The 23,517-nt window shown below is 45.2% G+C and overlaps 1 protein-coding gene across 1 annotated transcript in view; it reads right to left on the bottom strand.

Moving 5' to 3' along the window:
• Positions 1-316: 316 nt before the first annotated feature.
• The window catches only part of zswim5 (zinc finger, SWIM-type containing 5), a 59,607-nt gene continuing 36,406 nt past the window's right edge, over positions 317-23,517 (bottom strand). The window contains 15 exon segments of the mRNA XM_070973395.1: positions 317-3,810; positions 4,865-4,946; positions 5,573-5,736; positions 5,849-6,006; positions 6,121-6,256; positions 6,538-6,640; positions 7,600-7,751; positions 10,916-11,053; positions 11,224-11,370; positions 12,265-12,441; positions 12,562-12,738; positions 14,153-14,303; positions 15,188-15,336; positions 16,541-16,709; positions 16,964-17,151. Of these exon segments, the coding sequence (XP_070829496.1) occupies positions 2,948-3,810; positions 4,865-4,946; positions 5,573-5,736; positions 5,849-6,006; positions 6,121-6,256; positions 6,538-6,640; positions 7,600-7,751; positions 10,916-11,053; positions 11,224-11,370; positions 12,265-12,441; positions 12,562-12,738; positions 14,153-14,303; positions 15,188-15,336; positions 16,541-16,709; positions 16,964-17,151 (2,954 nt within the window). The 3' untranslated portion in view covers positions 317-2,947.

The following is a 23,517-nucleotide window of genomic DNA, read 5'->3' as shown; positions in this document are numbered from 1 at the left end:
ATGTACACAGGAGCACCTGAGAATGCCTTGAAGTCTTATCTCTTACAAAAAAACGCTGTCAAATTCCCCGTCCAAAACAGTTCAAGTACACCTCCTCCAAAAACCGAAAGGAAAAAACACATAACATACTTATCATAAATAATTATAACTTTACAATTTTCTGAATTGACACTTTAATATTTACAATATCTTAAATGCTTAATGCTACTACTTTTTGTTTTGTTTCTTTAAGTGATGTCCCTGAGAACTGAGTTTAGCCTCTCTCGTCTTTCTTTTGCTCAGTTTTCCTTTTTTTTTTCTTTTTCTTCTTCTCCATTCTTCTATCTGCGTTTCTTCGGATCAAAAAGGCCCAGAGTTTGCGACTGACTACCCGGGTGGTGGGTGAAGGTAGCTCTTATGGAATGTAAAAGCAGACAAGAAAATGCTCCTCCATTCAAAAAAACCCCCCCTTTCGTTTATTGTCCTGCCATCGACAGGCTGACTCACTCGCTGCGTTGTGTGTGTGTGTGTCTGCGATTCCTACTCAGTCATACAAAGTTACCAAACAATCAATAAATAAATGCTGAAGCAGGCAGGAACGTACTGAAGAGGTATTTGTGTGAAGTGCTTGTACGATGACATTTCGTCCGACCAGTAAAGATTCAAGCTCTTGCTGTACTGTATACTGCCATTAACAACAACACTTTGCCACTGGGTAAGACGAGGGAGCGTGAGCACCCCCCCGTAAACATAGAACGACTTCCTGCGCCAAGGCATGTGGTCTCAAATATGTACAATTAAGTCATCAAGTCGTAAAACATACTGGATTTTGCTTGTTTGCACTGCGCGTCTGCAATGGTTTGAGAAAAGACAAGGCCGCTCGTCTTCACAGGCCAGAACGATCACGAGCAGCAGCAATCACAGGCAGGTGGCTTCAGTAGCTACAGACCCTTTTCCATCACAAGACCACGGAGGAACTGGAGGAATTGAACCACAGCTCAGTTAAGCAGGTTTGTTTTTGCTTTAGCCATGATGGCGATTAGTGAGATTACTGCAATTGACATTTCAAACATTAGCCTTTTCCTTGTTTTTTTTTTTTTTTAGGCATGTCATGTTACTTGAATTTCTTCACTGACTCTTCAGCAGCTAAACTCTCCACCATGTTCACCAGCTGGCTGCTGACTTCGCCCGTCTGCTGCTTGTTGCGAAGCAGCCAGAATTCAGTGGGTGAACTTTCTGCTAATGCTGGACAGGACGAGGAGTGCAGCGAGACTCGTTAGCTAATTTTTACAATGAGCTAAACAACACTAAAGTTTTGTAGAGCAGATGGGATCAGCAGAGCTGGAGGATTATTTATTAGGTTTCACATAATCCGTGTTATGAGCCTTGTTCGACTATGAATTAAAGAAATACATTTTGGTGGCTTGGACGTAACTAAATCTCTTCATCCGCTAAGATTCAGAATGTGGAGCCTCAACCTTGTTATCAGCCCAAGACTGTTTGATTGTTAAGCACATATTACCTCTTATTAATTCTGGCTGTTATACGAGACATCCTACACATACGAGCATCATGGTAAGCAGTGCACAGCTCACCCAAAGGCCTCGCAGTAATGTTAAAAAGTACTGTCTTGTCTGTCGGGGCTTCAGGGGTAGTAACTTTGACTAAGTCAAACAACCTTCCAATCAGATTCATGCTATTAAAACTGGGTAATTCTCTGGGAAACAACGACACAAGCATAAAGTTCCTGAGTTCTGGCGAAGGTCCTCGAGATGGAAAAGGGACTTCAGCTACAGGCAGAGTCAACAACTAACAGTCACTGAAATCAACAAGGTCCGATTATGTTCCAAAGCTTCCCAACAGAATACAAGGAGGTGAAATTAATGCTGCTAGGTGACAGAAATGAAGCACAGACTTGACTTCTATTGCTTATTGACTAAATCTTGATCTAGCGAGTGAACGGTGACCACTGGAGTCTTATAGATTTAAATGGTTTTGGCCACAAATAGCTGTACAGCAGTGCAGTGGGATCTCTGGAGACGACCACTCCATTCATCACAGTTGTGTATTGTCACTGTTAATAAGCTTATAGGACATACGAGATAGACTGTATATAGTATATGTGCACGTGGAGCCTCAACTACTCTACCTTTGCTAGGACAGCCTGAATTACGTCGCTCTCAGGCTTGTGGATTTTGAAAACATGCACTCTGTGAAGCAACATGGTTCTTCCTCTGAGGATATTCTGAAGGAAACGCGCTGACCAGCAGGTGTGGAGGGTAGGAGCTAGTCTAGAGTGGCTTTAGTCAAGTTTTAAACCTGTTGGTACTGGCTTCCTCTACAGAGAGACCACACATGCAGCTCTGTATTCCACCCTCTAATATGCCCTGAGGCCATTTCTGATAGAGAAGTTAAAGCTGACAAATAATACAGTCGAGGTATGACAGTAACACTACGTGTGTTTTCGACCTCAGTGGGTTTTTTCCTCCTTTTGGAATGACGTGTTCCTTCCACTCTGAAAACCACTTCCTCCTCTTCTTGTTAACCGCAGCTGAAAGTGTCTTCTGGCTCAAAGTAAGTACCCCATCCAACGAAAGCTTTTGGTTTTTAAATCGCCATGTGCCACTGAAAAACAAAAGTTCCTTTTTGCTTTTGTTTTCTATCACAATCATTTGACTTTTTCATACTAGATTGAAAATTAGACGGTGGAGAAAAATGCTTTGTTTTTGCTGCTGTTTCAAGCCGTTTCCCCCTTTTGCAGTCTCAATGAAGTAGCGCAATGCACTGCGAACACTTCCCGGTTCACATTCAAGAAACAAAACAACAAAACCGGACAAAAACTTAAGACTTAGTCAACAAATGGCTCAACATAAGACGTAAAAATACAAGGAATCCAAAAAACCTTAAATAGAAACAAATAAGTTGAACTACTTCCCAAGACGAGGGTCCCTGTGAGGGAGGGGTGAGATCAGCCGAAGCGCTCCCTGACCAACATCATCAGTTTCTTCTTGCCCTTGTAGATCTGTTTCAGGTTGTCTATGAACTGGGCGAACTGAATGTGGCCGTCCTGAGCCAGCAGAAAAGTCTCCCGCGCTTTGCTCAGGAACTCTATGAACTCTCCGTAGTGCCGCGGACTGATGTGCGTCAGTCGAGAGTGCGTGGTGTTGATGTACGCCGAGATTGTGGCGTCCAGGAGCTGCCGCAGCGGCGCCTTGTCTGTTGACATCAGCTTCCCAGAGTTCCTTCTCCCAGGAATGCCGGCGAGACCCGGCGCCGTCATGGTGCACCGCCGCAGGATGTCAGACAACACCGTGGCACAGTGCACGCTCTTCACCACCAGGGGGATGATGGCTGCGAGCTCATTTTTACCCAGAGAGTGGCTGAGCGCGCAGGCCCAGAGCACGTCATTAATAGCTGGGTGTGTGTCCTGGTTGTAAGCCAGGTTAAGGTGGGTCATGGCGAGGGAGGCCAATTTGAAGGACCGCAACGGATATCCTCTGTGCTCCATGTACCTTGCGATGGTAAACAGCTGGGAGTATGTCATACCCGTGGACGCCGCATCGATCACGATCTGGTAGGCCGTCTCGAAGGCGATGTGGTCCTTCTCGCAGAGCGTCAGGGCGGACAGAGCGCAGTTCTGGGGGTCCTTCATGGCGCACTGCAGGGCAAGGGTCCTGGCACAGCTGGCCAGCTCCTCACGCTGGGGGTAATCGAGGCTGAGGCGCAGGATGGTGTTGTGGGACATGACGGTGGCCGCCACGATGCTGGTGGCCTCGGTGGGTGTGAAGAGAGTGTACCAGCTCTGTAAGATGCTCACCAACGCCCGCAGACCTGAGGAGGAGAGGGAGAGACGAGATCATTGGGATTCTACATTTCTGAGAGCTCTTTGATGATTGAGTTGATTCCACAGTTAAAAGAACGAAGCCGACAGTTCGAACCAAACAGTGTGTTTTCTGAAATGTGAACCTTTAGTTTGACAGACTTCAACAGCACTCTAAATCCTTCAGAGTGACCTCAATAATATTCTACGGCTTAACTCAGAAAAAACTCAACGTCTCGATTATTATCATTATCAGACAGTATCTGTTCCTTTCCCAGAATGTCACATTTGATTAGACTGTGAGCTGTAAGCAGAACAACTTACTCACTAGTTCCAGTTTCATCCAGTTTAGGAACACACAAGTGAGTCTCTACTTTAGATTATCCATGCATGCACTTTATTGGGCTAACACTGCTGTAGCCATTCATACAACAGCTCATCTCTGCGCCATCTAGCTTCAGAATGCTGCTGCTTGCTTGCTTTTTTCCCAGTATCAGTACCAGCTCTACTGTCACATTGGTTCTGAGGCAATTTGTGGCTCTGTTGTTCAAAGCCTCCACACAAATAAATTTCACTTCTTTCTTCTCTGAAATTCTTGATTAGGTTTGGACAGCTGCAGATTAATTAATCTAAACTGTGCCCCCAGACATCACCAGGTATGTGTTAATGAATGCAGATGCTTCCATAAGAGGGGTCACAGAGTGGCAGGATGAGCTTTGATTTAGGAGCAACGCGTTCGATAGGTCTCTCCAGCACTATCATCAAAACATCAAATGAGGGAATATCTTCTGGGAAAATGGTGTTTATCCCTCCAGCAGAGTTCAGGGGCTTGACGAATCTGCAACAAGGAGCACTGGAGCTGCTCCGGAGGCTCGTGCTGGTCCAGTGATGCCTTTCGGTTTTCATTTAATTCGTCACCCATCTTTATCTCAAAGTCAAAGTCAGCCTTCAAGCAGAATTAAGATGCATCACAGCGGACCAAAGGGAAGATCTTAAGTCACTACGGAGGGCATAATTAGACCTTGAATTCTGTTTTACTGGCGCGTGTATAAAAGCATCACGTACCGACTTCAGTGGCACAGGTTACCAGCCAGCGAACCATCTCTCTCCTTCTCCAGTTCAGCGTGGACAGAGTCATCCTCATCACCTGCAAAACACACAGCAGCAACATGTTTTCTGATTCAGTGGGAATAAGAGCACCTTAGTACATTCACAGTCATCTTTTGATAGACCATTCTAACATATGTGAACACGAAATGTTTGCTTTTCATCACTTAGCAGCTAGTATAACACCGCACGTCCGCAGGGACGACAGATGTATCCAAAATATGTTCATAATTACACAGATGACTAATTGAGACTCTTCCATTTTGAACACTTATTTGGCAGTTTTGACAGGAATGCAGCCGAGACTCCAAATAGCAGGAGAAAGAGTTGGTTGAAGCCACAGCGACACTGCAGCCTTGATCATCTGAAGGCTTTTTCTGTGTTTACTGTGGAACCCGAAAGGTTTAATTATGTGGTTTCTTCTCATCAGCAACAGTTAGACGCTGTGTGATGTTTTCTCTGTTAATTTGTAGTGAGGCTGAGGAGGCCTGCAGAAATTACAAGCTCAAGGAAACTGTTGCATGTTTTGACTGGTGACCAGTGTTCAGATTTTTTTCTTTTTGTGGTGAAATGCTTTATGGAGATGACTGACTCGCCCTCATACTTCACTTGTTCTCTCTCTCTCTCACTCACTCACTCACACACACACACACACGCACGCAGTACCTGTAGGCCTAGCTCCAATGCCACGTTGAGCAGAGTTATATCAGGCGGGTTGTCTGCGGGTGTGGCTATCTTAAAGGCGTCCTGTGCCAGTTTGAAGATTAAGGAAGAGGAGTGGATGTTTTTCTGGATGGCCTCCAGCACCGTCCGCAACCTCAGCATGTCACCTGCATGGCAAAATCAAACTTTATTAACAAGCACGCACTGTTAACACAAAAAGGGAAGGGACACCTCTCTACTCTGATTACAGCCATGAGTACACTGATGTGCTAGCGGTACCTTTAGCGGCAGTGAGCATGGTGGAGGCCAGCTCACACTGCTGTGACTCCAGGTGTCCCAGTGTGAACCAGCGCGGGTATCTACTTGGAACTATGGAGATGCCGTGGTGAGGGTGGCCCACGTCCCCGGAGCCTGCTGAGGACTCCAGCACCGGCAGCCTGACAGAAACACACGTCATTAGTTTTGCTCTTGCAGTGAGGGTGTGAAAAACCTTTTGAAAATGACATACAGTACGCATTATTGTTTAAACATAGCACTGAAACGGGACTGACCTCATGGCGCGGAGAGCCACCTTGTACGCCAGGTCTGCGTCATGTGGCAGCAAGGCAGAGAAGAGGTACTTGGCAAAGGTGTGCATGGGAACACTCTCCCTGTGGATGACCTCACCTAGACCGCTGAATGGACCAGCTGGACCAGGAGAAAGAATATAATAATGTGACGTTTATTTTTCTCCTCCACGATGTGGAGGACCATCACGCAAGCATAGTGACTCTGATAAATTATCACAATCAGAAAATGTGATTGGTATGCGATGGAAAAAAAAATATGTGGCTCCACAGACTTCTCTTCAGACTTCTCTTCTTTTCTCTCAGAGAAACAACATGTTTCAACATCCAGGAGACTAGGACTCTTCCTGGATGCTTTAAGACAGAGTGAAAATGCGTCCTCAGAAGATGTCACTGTCCTACCTTCTAGTAGCTGAATGGCCTGTTTCCGAAGAGTCTGAACCAGGAGATCATCGAGCTCCAGTTCCTGAAGTTTTGCAACAATCTGCTCCTCGTTACGACACACCTAGAACACATTCACAGTGAGAACGTTTAGTGTGAAGGAAAATGAGAGGATGGATTGAGGGTTCCAGTGCACTTGGATTGATTTTATATCAATGAGATCATGTTCGTGTAATAAGCTGAGATCCATGATTTCTTACTCCTCAATAAGAGAAAGTAAGTTGGCACTTTGAAGTTTAAATAGCTTTCTAAGAAGAGATCTTGAGGTATTAAAGGACCAGCAGGGTGCCTTAATACCTCGCACCTTTGCATCCGTGTGTATGTACCGTTACAGTATACAAGACAGAGAGTGAGTTTATTTCACCAATGAGAGGTCTTTTTGGAAATCTGATTGGTTTTAAATAGAACTCTTGCTTAAAAGTGCACTTCCTTTAAAATCATATTCATGTGTGTCTTTCTATGTCGACCTGTGTGCCTACTGTAGCTTTTCTTAAAGCCTTTATGTCTTATGTAAAGCACACTGAGTCGCCCTGTTGTTCAAAAGTGCTCCACAAACTTGCCTAAGACTTTAATATTTGAGATGATTTCCATGACATTCAGAGAGGTCTATGGCAGCCATGTTAAGCACTCTAAAGCAGATTACCATTCACACAAAGGAATCTTCCTTGGATTTATTCTAATTCAAAGTGAACCTAAGTGCGGTGATTTTCTGCTTGTTTTTCAGGAAACAAAATGCTCTGACCTTTTCTCTCTTTTTTGCATGCCAATTACTTCACACAGACGCTTAATTACAGTGATTTTCTATCATGGCGACATTGTCTACACCAGACAAATTCACACCACTTCTTTTAATATGCAACAAAACCATAAATGCAGTTAGTTATCCACTGCAAGCAGCCGAGCATTACTGTACTGCCTATAGGACTAGTTTAGCATCTGGAAACTTCATGGATTATAATTTAATGTAAATGCTTTTAGTGTTACATGCATCATATGACAGTGTGTATTTCAGGACTACCATACCTTATCCTGAGCATATAAGCCCTCGGGCATTATCCTCTGCTGGCCCATACCCATCAGGGCCACCTCTAAGGCCAAAGTCAGATAGGACTCCCCTCCATCCGGGCTGCCCCACACCGGGACATGGTGGTAGACTGGAGGCCTGGGGTCGCCTTCTAAAAAGAAAGAAGAAGAAGAGGGGCTGAGTCATTGGGCCTAACTCCTTGTTGGAGGAAGCCACACAGAATAGCACATAGCATAGCAGCCTACATTATCACAAACCCACCCAAAACAATTTTGACCAGCCCCAATTATATAAACAGTCATCTAATTGGGAGCAAAACTGCTCAGTCTGAAGCCAAAGTGAGAATTACGTTCACGCTTGATCAAATGAAGTAGGGATCTTCATCCTAGGAGTCAAAGTACAAGCAACTGCCGGGGCGTATCCTTCCGCCACTGCTTAGCAAGACAACACTGTCTGTAGATACACTAAGAGAGAATTTTGTAATAACAAACTGTGGAAGTCTTTGGAAGTCATTTGGTTTGGCTGAAGCCTCATTTAGCTTCTTTACATTCTGGTATTTAATCATTTCCCCTTTACTTCTTACAGTGTAGTGGAGTCGGCGGGGGGTTAAGGCCAGTACGGACACAGAAATAGTTCGAATGTACATAAAGGTATGTGTGCAATGTATTAAAAGCATGCCAGTGTGTAACGTCATACAAATACTGCATTCATGGTAGATGGTGATCACTAATCTAAGATGGCCGCTAACCCTACACCAAATGCTCGACAGCTATAATTGGGAACAGATGCCGTGAGAGTCTCAGCTGCTGATTGGTGCCCATTTGTTCCCTCCTGCTCCCCACCCCATCATTCTGCTTAAATCCCCTCTGAGCAATAGATCCCCTCAATCCTGTTTATTCCACGGATATATGTGTGTGTGCGTACGTGTGCACGTGTGCAAGTGGGTGGGTGGGTGGATGTGTGTGTGTGTGTGAAGAAAATCTAGGGAAAAGTGGAAACTGATTTTACAGACTTAACCCCAGCACTAACTCATTTTAGTCTTTATCCATGGGCTGCTGAGTGATTGGTTGATTTGAAAAGAACTGAGAGAAAACTGCATATTGATTGGCTCACGCATAGTCTGAGTCAGCCCCCCTTTGAACAGATGTTCCCAGCTGTCTTCCAGAGGGAAATAAAGCATGGTGACCAGGCTATACACACACACACACACACACACACACACACACACACACACACACACACACACACACACACACACACACACACACACACACACACACACACACACACACACACACACACACACACACACACACACACCAATGCAAAATAGTCATACCATTCTCCTCAAATTCCCAAAACAACATAAGACAATCATTCACTCTATTGCTAACACACACACACACACACACACACACACACACACACACACACACACACACACACACACACACACGCACACACACACACACACACACACACACACACACACACACACACACACACACACACACAAATGAGTGTGCCAGTGGTCAGCATTGTTTGAATTGACAATAGTTCCCTGTAGCCTGGTGACAATGGGAAAACCCAACCTCTATTCTGCTCTGCTGCAATGGCCACTGGTGAAAAAAGCCCTGGGCAGGGTGAGAAATGCAAATGGTAATGGATTCTATACATACCACACACACACAGACACTCACACACACACATACACACAAAAGGAGTGTGGTCTAAATGAGCAGGGTGTTCCAGCCCGATCCATTCATGCACTGCTAGTTTATGGCTGTCTGCAGCACAATAGCACTCGGTCCTGATAGAGGAACATGAAGTCTGTTGTCTGATGAGTCACTGCTGATGTGCCCGATCACCTCTGCTCAGGACACACTGCATCAGCTGGTGAAGTGTGCCAGGAATTATACCCTGTAATTGGCTCTTTGAGTAATGTACTGTGAGAAGACAGGGAGGAGATTTGTGGATGAGTATGTGTTTTGATGGAGTACATGCTTTGGCTTACATTGTAGTTTCAGTGGACAGTAGGTTAGCTTAGAGCATCAGTGGGCAGTGCAGCAGACTGAACAGTGGACACATAGAGGGAGAATGATTTTGATCTTAATAGATGCATTGGCTGCAACCACATTTTTTTTACTACTTTTTCAAATAACTGATTAAACATTTTGTATACAAATTGTCTGCAAATGTGAGAAATGCCCATCACGACCCATCACAGGTCTGAAGTGATATATTCCAAATTGCGTTTGGTTTGAGCGACAGGCCAAAACTCAAACAACAATTATTTTGGCAAATACCTGCAAACCTACCGACATTCCCATCAGCCTCAGCCATATGCATGTAGCGCTAATCATCAAATGTTTGCATGAAAACATGCTGACTGAGATGGTGAACATGGTAAACATTAGACCTGCTAAACACAAGAATGTTAGCCTTGTCACTGTGAGCATGTTAGCACAACATTAGCATTTAGCTCAAAGTGCTGATGTGCCTAAGCCTCAGAACTGCAAGCATGACTAAAGGCTCTTAGCCTTACTGACTGACAAACGACTGAAACAAATAATTGATTACCCGATTTGTTGGCTGTTTATCATACTGCATGACTAATGATTTCAGCACAATGTATTAGTTAGCCAATAAAGCACTAATTGAATAATATCTTTGTGTGAGCATTTAAAAGTCTTTTTAATCTTGCGATCTCCATCTCTTTTTTCCTGCCTCTGTCATAAATGAATACTGTTTGCTTGCTGCAGCTGACCGGCAATCTTTACTAATGGCTGCTCAAAATGTAGGAGAGGTGAGGCTCATTCTCAGCTTTGCTCACCATGTCACCATGGTAAAGAGCAGTATCAAAATGCCTATCATTTAAATCGAAAAAAAAAAAAAAAAATCAGTTAAATCACATTTTATTGACTCAGCTCTTGAGCTTGCGCAGGACAAAGTGAACCTGTGGGTGATTCAGCACACACAACACACATGAGACCAGAGACATGTTATGAAACTAGGTGGTTTGCCGGTGCACCAGAAACGATTTCACCAGATTCACTGCAGAAAGTCTGCAAGTAAAAGACACTTCAGTGCTAAATGATGCAACAACACAAGAGACCTCATGGGAACTGTACTGAAGTTTGGTCAGCCTTTTTGCCCCTTGATAAAGTAAATATTCTGAACAGCTTGAAACAACTTCTGGAGCCTCAAAAAAAAAAGTTTTCCTGTTTTTGTCAGATTCTGGCACAGAGTTGTGATGATTTCTCATTAGAACCTCCTGTAAAAAGGAGAAACAGAGCCACATGTTTGTTTTCGTACCTCCGGTGTCCATGGTGCTGTCATCGTCCACGCGGCAGGTTTCCGTAAGCGTGGTGAAAAGACAGCCAATTGGGTCTAAGGGATGGCCCACCCAGCCTTCCAGGTTGGTGGTGGAAGTTACGCCCCTCTGGAGAAGCTCTGAGACAGGAAAGACCAGTGTTAATATGATTGTTCCAGAGCAAACAAACAGCTCTCTATGAACGAGTGTCTGTGTGTGTGTGTGTGTGTGTGTGTGTGTGCATGTGTGTGTGTGTGTGTGTGTGTGTGTGTGTGTGTGTGTGTGTCTGTGTCTGTGTGTGTGTGGTTACCTTTCTTTTGGTGTTTGTAGATGTCCATCTGTCTCTGCTGTTGGAGGCGGAGTGTGTTGATGATAGCAACAGCCAGTCGCAGCGCTTCCCTGGAGTAACCGTGGGAACGCAGGGCATCGACACGGGCGCATGCCGTCGGGACGTGGTCTGTGTGGTCGGCAGAGAGAGACGGTGAAGTCAGGACGGCTTCACACAACCACACACACACACATACACATACAGAGACACAGACACACACGCTGCTATACACAGTCACAGACATGCATTTTTCTTCCAAACTGTGGGACATAGGATATAGTTAGGAGTGGCAAAGACACACACACACACACACACACACACACACACACACACACACACACACACACACACACACACACACACGCACACACGCGCACACACACACACACACACAACACACACCACACACACACACAGTGCAGTCTCAGCAGAACACCAGTGTGAGTCTGATAGCTGGCTTAAGTTGCAGAATCTGACAGATCTTAGCTGGAAGCTGCTTACTGCAGATACTGGCCTCAATATCAGCAGAATTACTGGTGGTGTGTGTGTGTGTGTGTGTGTGTGTGTGTGTGTGTGTGTGTGTGTGTGTGTGTGTGTGTGTGTGTGTGTGTCTGTGTGTGTGTGTGTCTGTGTCTGTGTCTGTGTTAGCTTGGCTTTCAGTGGAATTATGGAAGTGCCACAGAAACACCGCTGTTCTCCTGAAAATGACACACTTGATACACTGTTGTAATACAGAAAGTGTGTGTGTTGCTCGGTGTATCTTAAACAAAAATGTTATTTGACATAATAGATGTGAGCTTTTCTACAACAGGTGACACAACCGCTGCTTCCTGGAAATGAGTAATCGACTACTGTTTCAGTTTCAGTGACATTTAAGTGTTCTCACACATAACTGAACAAAATAACAAAGTTGATTTTCTTCAGAGTAAAATAATCACATTACAGCTTCAGAGAGCTTTGTGTGTGTGTGTGTGTGTGTGTGTGTGTGTGTGTGTGTGTGTGTGTGTGTGTGCGCACGCTCACCTAGCCAGAGCGGCAGGCCCTGTGGGTTGAACAGCAGGCTCTCCCCCTCTCTCTGGTAGGATGGAGACATGTAGTGGTCACTGCTGATGATCCTCTGGAGGTGGCTGTCCTGCCAGTGGAGGTCGCAGGCCTCCACTGCCCGGCTGAACACCGTCCTCCTCGGTCTGGACAGAGAGTCTGAGAAAGACAACACACGGTCAGTGATAGTGTCCTGCTGTCCCCTCTCACCTGTTGGATTAAATCTGGTGTGTGTTCATATCTTGATTACACAGTATGTCTGTGTGTGTGCGTGCTGACCCTGTGCCAGGTTGCTCTGTGGCAGAGCGTTGGTGATGTTTGGAAGCTCGCTGCCGTAGTTGCCGTCCTCCAGCGGGCAGACATCCATGTCGCCCCACTTCTTCAGCTGCTTCAGCCAGCTGCTCTTCTCCTCACTCTTGCAGTGGGGGTTTAACACCACACACACCCACAGTGCACCTGTGGAAAGGATGGAGGTCAGAGGTCAGGATGCAAAGGAAGCAGAGGTTGGGAAGTGCTGTTTAAGAGAAGTTGACCAGTCAGCCATGATGAGAGCTGGTTTAATTCTCTAAAAAGAAACTATTCAGTGCTTTCGTTTTTTCCCCAGACCCAGAAACTCAGGACTTTCATGAATCACTCTGTAAACGAAAAAACTGCAATTCCACAAGTCCTTGCTCCCACAAGGGAAACCTCACAATGCTTAAAAAAAAAAGGGAATAAAGGTTTATTCTCTCTTTCATTACAAGCTTTGAAGACCTTTTGAATTTGAAATAACAACTATTAATGAAGTTGTACAGTTTGCACACAAAACACTTAATCCATGCAATGATCATATTGCAGCAAAACTGAAGGGGATTGGTGGAAACTTGGATTTATTGAGATGATTTGATACTTTTCTCACTCATACATGAGAGTCAATTGAATATATTTTGGTTTTGGACTGTTGCTTGAACAAAAGTACATTCAAGACACACCTTGGGACCTGTAGATTTTTTATGTGCATTCACTATTTTTTGATATTTCATGGACTGAACAATTCATTTTTCAACCATTATCTTAAGGCTGAATCCAAAACCCTGCCAAAAATAATACAGCAGACAAAATCTTTGAAGATGTGCATTGAGTCATGGGTTTAATGCCTGAAAAGTTGAAGAATGTGCTGCCGTTACATCCTGGTAACACCTCTAAATGTTTCACTCACAGCCTCCACAGTCATGACTATGAACTGCAACGCTGCCTCCACAAAGACCAAATTCAACATATGAAAATATTGTGCATCAGCTTCCACAAAGAGTTTGTTATTATATTGTATGAATCAGAATGATACCTGTAATAACAACAGGCAGCGTGGTGGCCTTCTCCACAAACCTCACTGCGACAAACTCACCTGCTCGACCTGCAGAGAGCTCAAGCTGGGTCAGCTGTCAGGCGTCTGCACCTCTGAGAAAAAACCCGATCGGGCAGCAAACACTGACCGTCTGGCTGTTATTTCTGTCCGTGTCTGTGTCATAATCTCCCCTGCTCACCCAGGAAGTGTTCTCATTGACCTCCTAAATGGTGAGATTGATTGCAGAGAAGCTGAGCAGCCGTATTGATCGGCAGCCTTTATCATTCACTCTGTATTGGGAGTGAGACGAGGAGAGAGGAGAGGCCCAGGCAGGAGGAGAAGCTACTGACTGGATGACCTAATAGCTTACTGACTGGATGAACATTTACCCGACAAGGTGACTGATGATTTGCCTGGGTTAATGACAGACTGGACACTTCTGTGGGCCTGAATGTCTGACCTGCAGTGACTGATGGACCGACTAACAAGCTGATTGGTCTTCTTTTTTGTTTCTGTTTTGTCTGACGGTTTTCAAACTGTTCTTACCTAACTCATCCCAGAGCTGCCGACATTTGTCCGTCATGCCCGTGCCCTGCTGTCTCCATAGTGACAGCCGCGGGTCTGCCATAAACTGTTCCGTGATGAGCGTCAACATTCGGGCGCCGTTGGAGTCTCGCATTCGTAGCATCTCCCTCACCTGGAAAAACCCGGAAGTGAGTACAGGCTCAGTCACTGTGTGTAATCCACACTTTGACCTTCTTCCATCTGGAAAAAAAGCCCCACTTTTGATGGCTGTTAACCTCTAGAGGTTAAGTTTAAACATGCTGCTGTTTCCACCGGTTTCCAGTCTTTATGCTAAGCTAAGCTAAACTAACCACCTCCTGGCTTGATATTGCATAAAAATATGTGAGAGTTAGATCAATCTTCTCAGCTGTCAGGACAAAAAGGTGAAAAGAATGTATTTCCCAATATGTCAAACTATTCCTTTAACACCTCTGGATGACTGAAGCATGTAGCTAAAATCCACATGACGCATAAATCTTCTTTGAAATCAGAACGAACTGACAACACGTCATCTGGTTAGTTAAGGTTGGTAAAGTTACATTTAAGATGCTCTGAAACCTTCTGAATGTCACTAAAAATGACATAAAAACACAGTCTGGCACTGAATTTGAGAGCTCAGGCTTCTCAGAATATAGGTCTGTTTTAAGTGGGCTTGTTTCACTCAGATAAAGAGCACAAGGAAAAGTGCGTTTATAAATCCTCTGCTCTTACTTTGAGGATTTGCAAAGCCATATCTAACCATATTCAAGACCTGTTAAAGCCTTGAGTTTGAATAATACAGTTCAAGAAATCTGACGATGACTCAGGACCTGCGGGCTCCCTGTTTCTTTGTGCCATTTCCCCAGTGGGAAACCACCCTGGAGACAAGAAGTTGACTGTTTCAAATCCTTTTATTCTATGACAGTGTAATAAAGTAGTGGGTTCAATATGTATAAGTACAGCAGGAAAGAAGCAGGAAGGAATTCTGACTAATCCCAGCTCTATAATGGAGCAGAAACAGGAAGTGGTGATGGATACCTTAGCGAACATGGAGTTGAGCTGCTTCCCGGAGCCGTAGTACCCTCCCTGTGACAGAAACTGTTTGACCTGCTCCCTCACTTGATCCTCGTCCAGATGCCAGCAGTTGTCATCGTCAATGCTGGCGCCTGCAGTCGGGTCCGGAGCACCTGGGAATACACACACACACACACACGTCACATGACATGACAGGCACACAGGAGGTTATGGTGATAGAAACCTACGCAGGGAGGAAACGGAAACTAGAAGCACGGTTTCAATGTAGCATTAAGAGCATTCCAGCTTTCCTCACACCTTATAGACAGGCAGCAGAAATGCTGCATTGCCACTCTGACGCTCATCTCTTTCATGTCTATTTGTTTTGCATTTAACTTATAGTGCACAAAAGCTGCTTGATTTAGGCTAATGGCGCACTGCGGGAACGTTAGGCCAACTTTATCTTTCTTCTGCTTCTTCTGGGTGTGTGTGTCTGAGCAATACTGTGGGGAAATGTAGATACGCTCAGACGGAGGAAGCTGCTTTGATCCAGCAGGAAGCGAGCTGAGGAAAGCCCAGAGATGTGTTTCCAACTGGCTGGGAGTGCGCAACGGCAAACAGCAACATTCCTCCATCAAAGAAAGCCTCGCTCCTGGATTGACTGAACTTCAACCCCCATGATCCCCCTTGTCAAACACAGACAGGAAACACAGCGCGGGGCTTCCTGGACAGGAGAGCTAGGGAATGTCAACATTTAGCACGGAGGACGAAATAGAGAAACAGATGAAGAGTTTTGTTTGGTGAAAGGATGTGTCTAGTTTGTCATTCCTCCGATGCAGGTCTGCTGTGGCTCCCCTCTTCTTTTTCATCTCAGTACTTTCTCCGGTCCTTTCATCTTTCCTCTCCTTTCCGTCTCCTCTCTCCCATTTCCCCAAGTGCCATTTCTCCTGTCTCTTCCTCCCAGTGTCCCTTTCCTTTCCACACATCTCTCCCTACCTTGTCCCGCGTCCATTTCACCATTCAACTCTTTTTTTTTTGCCTTTCTTAAAAATACTCCTGCCACTGGATGGAGGCAGTCACTGGAGAGTGAGAACTAAGAAATCAAACAAGGCATTTGAAGCTTGCTTTGCCGCTTCGTCGAAGTAATCAGGGTTCTGACGTATGACAGCCTGTAGGCTAGCATGCAGCATGTTTTAAGTCTGGGAGCTTTTAAGTCTGGCCTGTTGCTGTGAAGATATCTCTGCAGAGGGATGGACAGCACCTCCACCAGACTGACTTTTCAACAATAGCGCTCCTGTTGACTGCCATGCATTTAGGACATGAAAAATGAATTCGGCGGATAGGTGACATGCGTTTTGAAATTAAAGGTGAACTCACCGTGGACCTGGTTGATCTCAGAGTTGGAGGAGAGGATCTCATCAGCCAGTTTCTGAGCAGTGGGCAGCACCTCAGTGTGGTGGGCTGTGATCAGATACTGGACCAGCTTCTGCAGCTGATCTCTGTTCATCTGGAACAGTGTCTCTGAGATGGGCAGCCGCAGCTTCACCTGCATCCGACACACACACAGATGTTGGTGTATAGCATCTTAACTATATACTTTTTACTGCTGTGAGTTGACTTTTTTAGTTGCCTGGAGGAAGCTTCCTTGAAGAGGTGCTTATTATGCACACAAATAGAAAGAATTTTATGATGTACCTCCTGCTTTAGGAAGTCGTATCTAAGTCATATTAATTCATTATGTGTGTTTGACATCCATGAGACCTTTCCTGGACATACAGTAGATACACATTGTATTATTACCTGTTCAGGTTTGCGAATCCGGTAAAGAGAGAGCGCCACCACGTGGGCGCAATAGAAAATGTCTCTGTTTCCGCAGCCACAGGTCACGGAGGTGATCTTGCATCGGTCGAAGCTGATGGCCACCTTGTGGGTGACCTCTGGCTCTGATGGTGTGGCGGGTTCAGTTACTGTGCCACTGAGGTGAAACCCTGCAAAGACACAAGGAAGAAGGGAGGAAGAGTGAGCTTCATCATTCACGCTGAAGAAAAAAAAGACAAAGCGTGGTGTTAAATGAAGGTTTAACTATGACAAGCTGCACAGCTTTTTCCTGGTTTGAGACCTTTCATGGGCACTAATGGTGACAAGAGAAAAAAATAACATTCACGTTGTGTATTTTAAGTTGCTCAACATCATCACATTTCCCATTTCCTTTGTTGTAACCTCTACCTGGATCTTGTGTGCGGGCTGCCAAGGAGGAAAGAAGCATAAGAGAAGGTGAGAAGGAGCATCTGTGGTAATCTGAGCCTCTACAAATTTATAGGCTGAACCTTCAGTACAAAACACACACATCTTAATGAGACGTCTCTAACAGGGCACTGTGCCATCTGATACTCTCTCTACCTCTCTCCCTGCATTTGTGTGTGTGCAGTGAAAAGGGGTTGCTAGGGTGTGATCATCTCCTGCCCACACACACACACATTCAGCCCCTAGGGTAGTAAAGGTAGGCGCCTGCAGAGATGAACTTTAACTCTGCTTTGCATCGTTAATCTTCAGGGCCCACGCACACTATCACACATGATATCGAACAGCGGGCGACATCAAGCTTTGGATCTAAATATAAATTTGATGAACAGGAGGAAACAGTAGTCAACTGTCGAGCACCTCAGGGCCCCACCGCTATGCTGACGATACGCAACTTCATGGATCTGTCAACTCAGGAACCAGCAGCAGACTGATGTCCTTAAAGAACTCTCTGACTGACATCGAATGTTGGATGTCTAATAGCTTCCTCAAGTCTAATGAAAAATGATTCAGAAAGAATCCTGTTTGTCTTAAACTCATCAAAATGTGACAAGTTTGATAACCTGGCAGCCTCCATTAGCCCTCGGGAGTTATCTTTGATTCTAATCTTACCTTTGACTGTCACGTTAATAAAATAGTTCAGTCCTGTTTGGATCTTTCATGCTTATGCTGTTATTTATACTTTTGTTTTTCCCAGTCAATTGTGCAGACAGAGCTTCTGGTCTATTGCACCCCAAATCCGATTCAGTTAAGCTTTTACGAAATTCATTAAAATTACATTCATCAAATCAATACAGAACAAAATGAAGCCCTCTCATTCCAATGCCATGTGCTGTGGGGATCCCGTGAAGCCCGTGTACTGAAGAAAATGTGAGGAGAGAAAAACTGAAAAGAGGAAAAGGTAAAGGTGGAACAAAAAAGCTGAGTAAAAGAACGGGGAGTGAGGAAACAGAGGATAAAGGGGACGAGATAGGAGGAGAAATGTGAGAGGAGAACAGAGAACAGGGGAGGGGAGAGTGTATCTGGTCTGTCCTGTCGTCTCACTGTGACAGGTCAATTATTTATGAGGTGAGGTGTGTGTGGCTGTGTGTGTGTGCGTGTACACATTGGATTACTGTATCTCACCAAACCATAGCAACCCCACTGCTGCTTTCACAGCTAGCGAGACAGGAGAGAGAGAGAGGCATAAAGGGAGGATGAACAAGCTAACTGGAAAACAATGATATGACTATTTTGGGCATGGGCTCTAAAGCTCTGACAAACTAGCAAACACACACACATGCATGCATGCATGCATGTGCGCGCGCGCGCGCACACACACACACACACACACACACACACACACACACACACACACACACACACACACACACACACACACACACACACACTCATTTACACTCACTCACAGACATGAACACTTAAATTCTGGGGTATGGGCCAGCATGGTAGAGAAGCCTAATAAGCGTGTGTTAAGCCATCTCCCTGGCAAAATCCCACAATAGGCTTTTCCAAACCAAATGTGAGCATGCGCACACACTCGAGCACACACATTAATACACACTCATGCTGAGACCCAATCAACTGCAAACTGCTTTCACTATGACAAAGAAAGATGAACAGCTACAGGAGAATAAGGGAGAAACTGATGACCACATGAAGGGTTGAAAAGGACTGATGCACGCCAGCTGATGACTGACCGACGCACATTCAGAGGTAAGAAATTATTGGCTCAGCATTCCCACCCGTGTAAGAGCTGCCTACTTTTGAGACTGACATCTCAACCTACCACCCAGCTTGCAGACTGCAGTAGGAAATGCACTAATCCCTCTTCATCTTTCCAGTCAATCATTCAGATACTTGAACTCAGGATATCTGTGAGCACTGTGTACCAATTAACCACCAGTGCTCTCTTTTCCCCACTGTGTGAAGCTCATTGGGATTCTTTTTATGTAAGGTACCATGACCGATAGTGAACACACTGAATTTTGATAATGAAAGTGATAAAGATAGTGTATTTAATGTGGACTGGTCTGGAGTAGGCCCCCTTCGCGGCACCCCTGCCTGTATCTGAACAGACTAACTGAATTATTATAAATGTCGCAAAGTATTCTGCCGAGAATGTGAACTTACACATTTTTGATAAGCAAACACAGCTCGCTTGGAGATAAATAAGCCCCCCCTTCAAGCATTGCCACAGCGGGGCTCCTAAAAAAAGGGTCATCCAAGTTCCACTCAAAATCATCAGATCGGAGCACATTCCAGCTGCAGTGTGACCCGTGCAGGGTTGTGCTAACTCTACTGCGTACCTTGAAATGGTCAAGACAGAGAGGTAATGATTGCGTCTGGAGTATCATCACACAACACTGTTCTTGGCAAATGCTTTTGTCCAAACACACTTGTCTTAAGAGCATTCACCCTATGATAACTTTTCCAGGGAATCTTGAGAGTACAAACTGTTGTGCAATGTCTTGGTGTCATGCACTTACTGGAAAGGATTTCATTTTCTGACTGGAGCCTGCAGCAAGACACACACGCACGCACGCGCACACACACACACATATATATATATATATATATATATATATATATATATATATATATATACACACATGCCAAGGCAGGCCCCGCTGTGGCCAAACCATGAGAACTACCCACCAACAAATACACCCACATGCCAAGTGACCCAGCATCCATCAAAGCAACAGGTACACCGCCAAGTGATCCACTGACCCACATATTAACAATCTGACCTGGCTGGCTTCACACCAACCAACACGTCAACTCCATAACATACCGAGCTGCAAGACATATCTACGCACCACCATAACTACTGACCAGCTTTCGATCTCCGAAAGGACACGAGTGACCGACACAAAGTTTCCACCAAGCCAAACAGGCCATCTGACTGTGACAGGGAGGATGAGAGAGACACCGAGAGATAACAGACTGCAGAGGGAGGGAGAGAGAGGCTGATGCATCTGCCCATGATAGACATAAAGAGTCCTCCAAATTGTTGAAATCTCTGCCTCCCACTGAGTCCGCCTGTCAAACCAATCTCTCACAGCTCATGGTAATATCATAAATGTCATAAAAAAAGCCTTTCCGTTCCTTCCCTCCATCTCTTTAATGGATATACCTGTAGAGCCAATTTGTGCTAACCGCAGCTTAGTGTAAGGGAGTCAAAATTTGATCTTCCGGTGCTGAAATCATCACAGCGGTGAGCAAAAGATCAGGCAAAAATCAGGGGGAGTGCATTTCTTAAAAGCATCGGGGGAGCATTTGAGAGCCATCTTCCCTCCGAGCTGTCTAAATAATGTCCTGTCAGTCATCAGTCATCTCTCCACTCGTCTGCAGAAATCCAGTTTAGCATTTCAGACGAGCACAGAACTTGTGATGGCAGATGATATTAGGTAGAAAGACTTTCCCACAGCTGGGAGTGCTGCTTTCTTTCTGTCCTGGCTTTGGACCTGCTCCCCCCCTCCTCTCTCTGTCCGTGTCTGTTACGCCAATGCCTATTGTTGCTCAGGCCACAGGGATGAATGTGATGGTGACACCGCTGCTCTTTTCACTTTCAATCAAGTTGAAAATGGCTCAGACACAGTTCACAGTCCGTCTGGCTGGCACCCCTCCCCTCTATCTTTTCCCAGTGTCACACATAAAACCAACAAAATAGCTGGGTTTTATTATCTGTAAGTTAGCGGTCTTCTCCTATAAAATATGGCCATTCCTAACAGATCAGGTGGCGCTCATGTGAGACTGGATGGCCCGCTCATGACACGAGGCATTGCAGGATGTTATGTATAATATGTGATTGGCCATTTGTTTGACAGAGCCAAGCAAGCTTTCCCCAGTGTCCAGCTGCTAAGCTAAGCTAGCTGGTTGCATACAGACATGAGAGCAGTGACCAAATGTGCATTTTCCTGAAATGAGACACCTGTGAAAGAAATATTTCTAAGCATAAACTAACTATTTTTCATGTTCCATCTGTGAATGATGCGGTTTCTCAAAACCATTTTCCCCATACACCGCCAGTGTGTTATACAAGAAGAGATGTCATAGCAACATTCAGCACCAATTGAAGGAGAGCCAGGACGGAACCTTGAGGTACTCCAACCATTGAGTAAGTTCTTTCTTCCTTTCATCAAACTGATATGTAGTCCCAAAGTTTGTTGATTCAACACTCAAAGGCTCAGAGTAGAACTGTACCTTCTTTGTACACACTTGCATACAGAGTGCCTCTGTGTGTGTGTGTGTGTGTGTGTGTGTGTGTGTGTGTGTGTGTGTGTGTGTGTGTGTGTGTGTGTGTGTGTGTATAAGGGCTGAAGGAGACAGTGTGTCTTCAGCAGATGGGGATGCAATGACACTTGATAAAAAGACACTGCATCAGACAGTCTGCACGCACGCACGCACACGCACACGCACGCACACACACACACACACACACACACACACACACACACACACACACACACGTACGTAAACACGGTGAACAAAACAACCTTTTCAGAGCCTGTCTGCTTTTGTTCTTAATGCCACAGTGACGAAACAACACAAACTAGTCGGTGATATTCACAGTAGATATCACCAATCTCTCCCTGTTTGCCACACACACACACACACACACACACACACACACACACGCTCTTTGTGCTGCTATATAGCAGGCTATTGGACGTGTTTGTCAAAACCGATGAATTAGTAACAAAGGTGAATTAGGGGTGTGATGTGTGTAAACTGGGAGTGCTGCCACATGTGATGATCTGGCCTAATCCTCAGGGAAAATCACATGGCCTTGTGTATGCATTTATGTGTGTATCATGTCTTTTCCTCTGTTCTGATGAGGTGTGCACGCCTGCCCTGAAGATCTGCAGACACACACGCACAGACCGTCTGCCGCTGACATCTTTCATGCAGAAGAAAGTGTGTGCGTGTGTGTGTTTGTGGTTATTAACAACAACACGTTCACTGTGTGCACTACACATCATTTAGAGGTGCACAGAGAGCTGTGTGCATTCAAACTCCAGCTATAATCCTCATTCTGATGCTGTTCAGTGAGAGAGGCGAAAAAAAACAAACCACAATGCTTTCCCCACCTCTCCTGTCAAATACCAGAATTCAGATTGTGCACGTGGATTTGTTTTTAATCTGGATTATTTTCATTTCAATCAAAATATATAATAATGCATGTGGTTAGGACTTGACAGTGTACAATGGCTATTTATGGATGCGTGTGTGTAAGCAGGTAAAATCCCGCAGCACAGTAGTTAATGACGTGCGTGAAAAAACCACAAAGTCTGACAAAACAATAAAAACATGAGAAATGACAACAGAGAAGCCGCCATTCAGACCCCCTCGCTCCATATAATTATAAATAAATAAATTATATGTATATGTATATGTATATATGTATGTATACACACACACACACATACACAGTGCCCTCCCTCCCTCCTTGTACACCATCTGTCACTCGATGGCAACTCCGCCCACACAGAGGCCAGTCAGCCAATCAGGACGCAGATAGCTCCCCACGCTCATAGGCCATTAACCCCTAATCAGCTGGGGAGATGGAGCCAGGCAGTGAGCCAAAGTGTGCGTGTACACACACACACATACACACACACGTAAACCATAGTCTTATTCAACCAAAGCCTCACCACAGGCCTCACAGACAGGCAGACAAAACCTGCCGCTTAAGGTGGATTTTAAAGTTGAGGAAGAGACTATCTTTGATTCCACTCATCTACCTTCGGCACAGAGCTGCACCTACACAACACACACTTTGCCAAAAGCCACTCCTTCATTCTGATGCCCACACAGCATCACCACGTCCTCCGTTTGGTAAAGCAACATAAATGAATTGCAAATTGAAAAAGATGATTTGGCGATTTGATGGCTGAGGTCCATTTGCTGCTTACAGCTCCATACATACAAACACTCACCTCCTTGACCTGTACAACACAAACATTACAGTGTGTGTGCGCCTGTGTGTGTGTGTGTGTGTGTGTGTGTGTGTGGGGGGGGGGGGGGGGGGGGGGGGGGGGGGGGAG

Source organism: Chaetodon trifascialis, chromosome 11, assembly GCF_039877785.1.
Source record: "Chaetodon trifascialis isolate fChaTrf1 chromosome 11, fChaTrf1.hap1, whole genome shotgun sequence".
Lineage (NCBI taxonomy): Eukaryota > Metazoa > Chordata > Actinopteri > Chaetodontiformes > Chaetodontidae > Chaetodon > Chaetodon trifascialis.
This window is presented reverse-complemented; position numbering and strand designations above follow the sequence as displayed.